Genomic DNA, 2,980 nt, shown 5'->3' with positions numbered 1-2,980 from the left:
GGTCCCATTCTGCTATAGATGTAGCATAATGGCATTTTTTTACGTAACAAGACGATGCTGGCGATTACAATGTTTTACAAGAAATGTATTCAATGTAATGTTTGCATGGCTATATGAAATACAGTGGCCCTCGGATAGGATTGTTAATCCCGCTGTACACTAACGATCCATTCCCGTTCCTTCCATCCCCTCGATGTTTCCGATGCCTACTTGAGCCTGCGGTGACCGTGTAAAAAATAAGCTCGCTGGCTCCAACTGGATACAGCTATACGCAGACTGGCTCCATCCAGTTCCTGTCCGCCTCTAAGGTCCAAATCGGACGTTCCTGCTACTTTCCCACTCGCTCGCCTTCCTCCTCCTCCTCCTCAAAAAGTCACCACCCCACCCCGGGCAAGAATAAAAAGCTGCAGACACGTTTCCGGCCGGCCAGAACCCTCTTGTGGATTTCAGGAGTCAAGCAGTGAGCTGCAGAGACATGGATCGGAGATGCGTGCCTATACTTGCTGCCTTGTTGTTGGTGACGGTGGGCGCACAGAGCGGTGAGTAGTTCTAACGCACGGATTATATGGCCATGCCGCTGTTGGAATTCAGTTTCTAAATTTAACTCCATTGCAAAAGATGCGATTTTATTTGGTTTAATTCTGTCGTGGAGAGCAGCGGCTTAAGTGGGTCGTTTAAATACTCTGTTACGAACCCAAAGACCCGTGTTCGATTCCCAGCCATGGCTAAAGTCAGTGGTAAGTGATGGCTGAATTGGTCATGGGCTTTCTCCATATAGAGTTGACGAAAATACATTCAAGCTACAAATTCCAGGAACAATTTAACGTAGATACCAATGACTAATTAATGTTGTTGTGTCATTTATATAGAAATGACCGATTACTTGTGGGTGTCTAATTTAAATATAAATGTACAAATTACAAATTTAACGAAATTTCATTTAAATTACACGCCATGTAACATGTAATTCAGGGCGAACGGCATGTCGGCCTGCCCGCTTCAACTCACAACGACCAGCGTGGTGAAGTACGATCAAACAAACCTCATGGCCGACACGGCATGAGGAGGCCTGTATCCAGCAGTGGATTGACAAAAGCGCTAAATAAAGATGTATTGGTATTAAATGCCATCGTGTAGTTAATTTGACCATAGCTCACCATGCTGGTGAGTGCGGGTTGGTGAAGATGGGAAGGAACCAGGACCGATTCGAATATCACCCACCACTGACATTAGCCGTGGCTGATAATCAAACTCAGGTTTTCTGGGTTCGTAGCGCAGCGTGCTGAACCACCGCATGACCTTTCTCTTCGTATTTGCAGGCGACCACATGGCCGACGGTCGGGAGATGTATGAAAACGACACCATTTTCCCAAGGACATTCGGAGGCAAGCACAAGCAGGTGGCACACAACGGTTCGCAGAACGGCGAGGACTTCGACATCAATAGCGTGCTGCTCGACCAGCAGTCGCAGGAGAAGGCCCGTCTCGAGGGCTCGGAATGGCTGGAAGTGAGCCAGGAAGTCGAAGAGCAACTGACTGGCTCCATCACCACGGTCCTTCTGCCCGTCATTTACATCCTGGTGTTTGTGGTGGGCCTTCCTTCCAACGGGCTGGCCCTGTGGGTGCTGTGCTTCCGCGTCAAGCCCAAGAAACCCTCCACGATATACATGATCAACCTGGCGGTGGCCGACCTCTTGTTCATCCTCTTGCTGCCCTTGAAGATCACCTACCACCTCAGAGGGAACGACTGGCCGTTCGGCAAGATCGCGTGCCACGTCTTCCTCACCTCCTTCTACGGCAACATGTACTGCTCCATCCTGCTGCTCACGTGCATCAGCGTGGACCGGGGCCTCGCCATCATCTACCCGATGCGGTCGCTGCAGTGGAGGCGTAACCGCTACGCCATGGGCATCTGCGTGGGGACGTGGGTCGTCGTCCTGCTGTCCACCGTGCCGCTGCAGCTGGTGAACCCGCTGGCGTACATCGACAACCTGCACATCACCACGTGCTACGACGTCTTCCCGATCGACACGCTCCCGGGGTTCCTCTTCTACTACTACACGGCGCTTTGCGTCCTCTGCTTCCTCGTGCCGTTCCTCGTCACGGTCGCCTGCTACGCGCTCATCATCCGCTCGCTCGCTCGCACGCTCAGGAACGGCGACGGAAACAAGCGGACTCGCTCCATCCAGCTCGCCGCCCTCGTCCTCCTGACGTTCGTCCTCTGCTTCGCACCGAGCAACATCGTGCTGCTGCTGCACTTCGCGCTGCTGCGGTACAAGGGCGCAAGCGACCTCTACATCGTCTACATGCTGTGCCTGAGCTTTAGCAGTCTCAACAGCTGCCTGGACCCCTTCGTCTACTACTTTATGTCCACGGAGTGTCGCCGCAAGCTGAGCTGGAAGGTCAGAGGGCTGGCCAAGGGCGTCTCCAAAACGTCACGGAGATATTTCAGCAGCTTCAGCACTCACACCACCAGCGGATCGACCTACAGCAACGGCAGCTCCAAGTCAAGCCGCCAGCTGCTGCCCTCCGGTTGAGCGGGTCACGCCAAGAGTGGCCCATACACCGCTTTTCCACTTGCACCTCCGAGCCGTGCTAGGACAGGGGACAGCACGATGCGGATGATTTTCCACCGGTATTTTACCGAGCCGAGCCGGAACCGAGCCATGCTACGCTGACCTCACAAGACGTCTGAATCTGGCTGAGGGCCAATCTGTGTATAAAAACAGGGTCACAAGCACATTTCGTCACAACACAGCATCACCGCGCCATGTACATGCGTCTTGAAGTCACGTGTTGCATGCATAAGCTCGTGCAGTGGAAAGCAACCCGCGCTTCTCCTAACCAGTGCCGCGCTGGCTCGGTATAGCTCCGGAACAGCTCGGATGTGCAAGTGGAAAAGAGGCATTCGTTTCCATCCAAAATACCCAGAGAGGGTACAGATATCACTCGCCACTGATATTAGTCTTGGGCAGGGATAA

At 53.0% G+C, this 2,980-nt stretch overlaps 1 protein-coding gene across 1 annotated transcript; it reads left to right on the top strand.

The window, feature by feature from the left end:
* Positions 1 to 401: 401 nt before the first annotated feature.
* LOC144731466 (proteinase-activated receptor 2-like) lies at positions 402 to 2,980 on the top strand. The gene is made up of 2 exons (XM_078612524.1): positions 402 to 539; positions 1,320 to 2,980. Exons 1-2 carry the CDS (start codon positions 476 to 478, stop codon positions 2,534 to 2,536), a joined length of 1,281 nt encoding a protein of 426 aa, XP_078468650.1. The 5' UTR covers positions 402 to 475; the 3' UTR covers positions 2,537 to 2,980.

The sequence above is a fragment of the Lampetra planeri genome, chromosome 39, assembly GCF_965212315.1.
Source record: "Lampetra planeri chromosome 39, kcLamPlan1.2.h2, whole genome shotgun sequence".
In the NCBI taxonomy this organism is placed as follows: domain Eukaryota; kingdom Metazoa; phylum Chordata; class Hyperoartia; order Petromyzontiformes; family Petromyzontidae; genus Lampetra; species Lampetra planeri.
This window is presented reverse-complemented; position numbering and strand designations above follow the sequence as displayed.

Excerpts from the sequence above, each read along its gene's own strand:
- LOC144731466 (XM_078612524.1), top strand. The coding sequence starts at position 476 with ATGGATCGGAGATGCGTGCCTATACTTGCTGCCTTGTTGTTGGTGACG. Across the intron at positions 540-1,319 it reads GACGGTGGGCGCACAGAGCG|GCGACCACATGGCCGACGGT; the intron begins GTGAGTAGTTCT and ends TCGTATTTGCAG.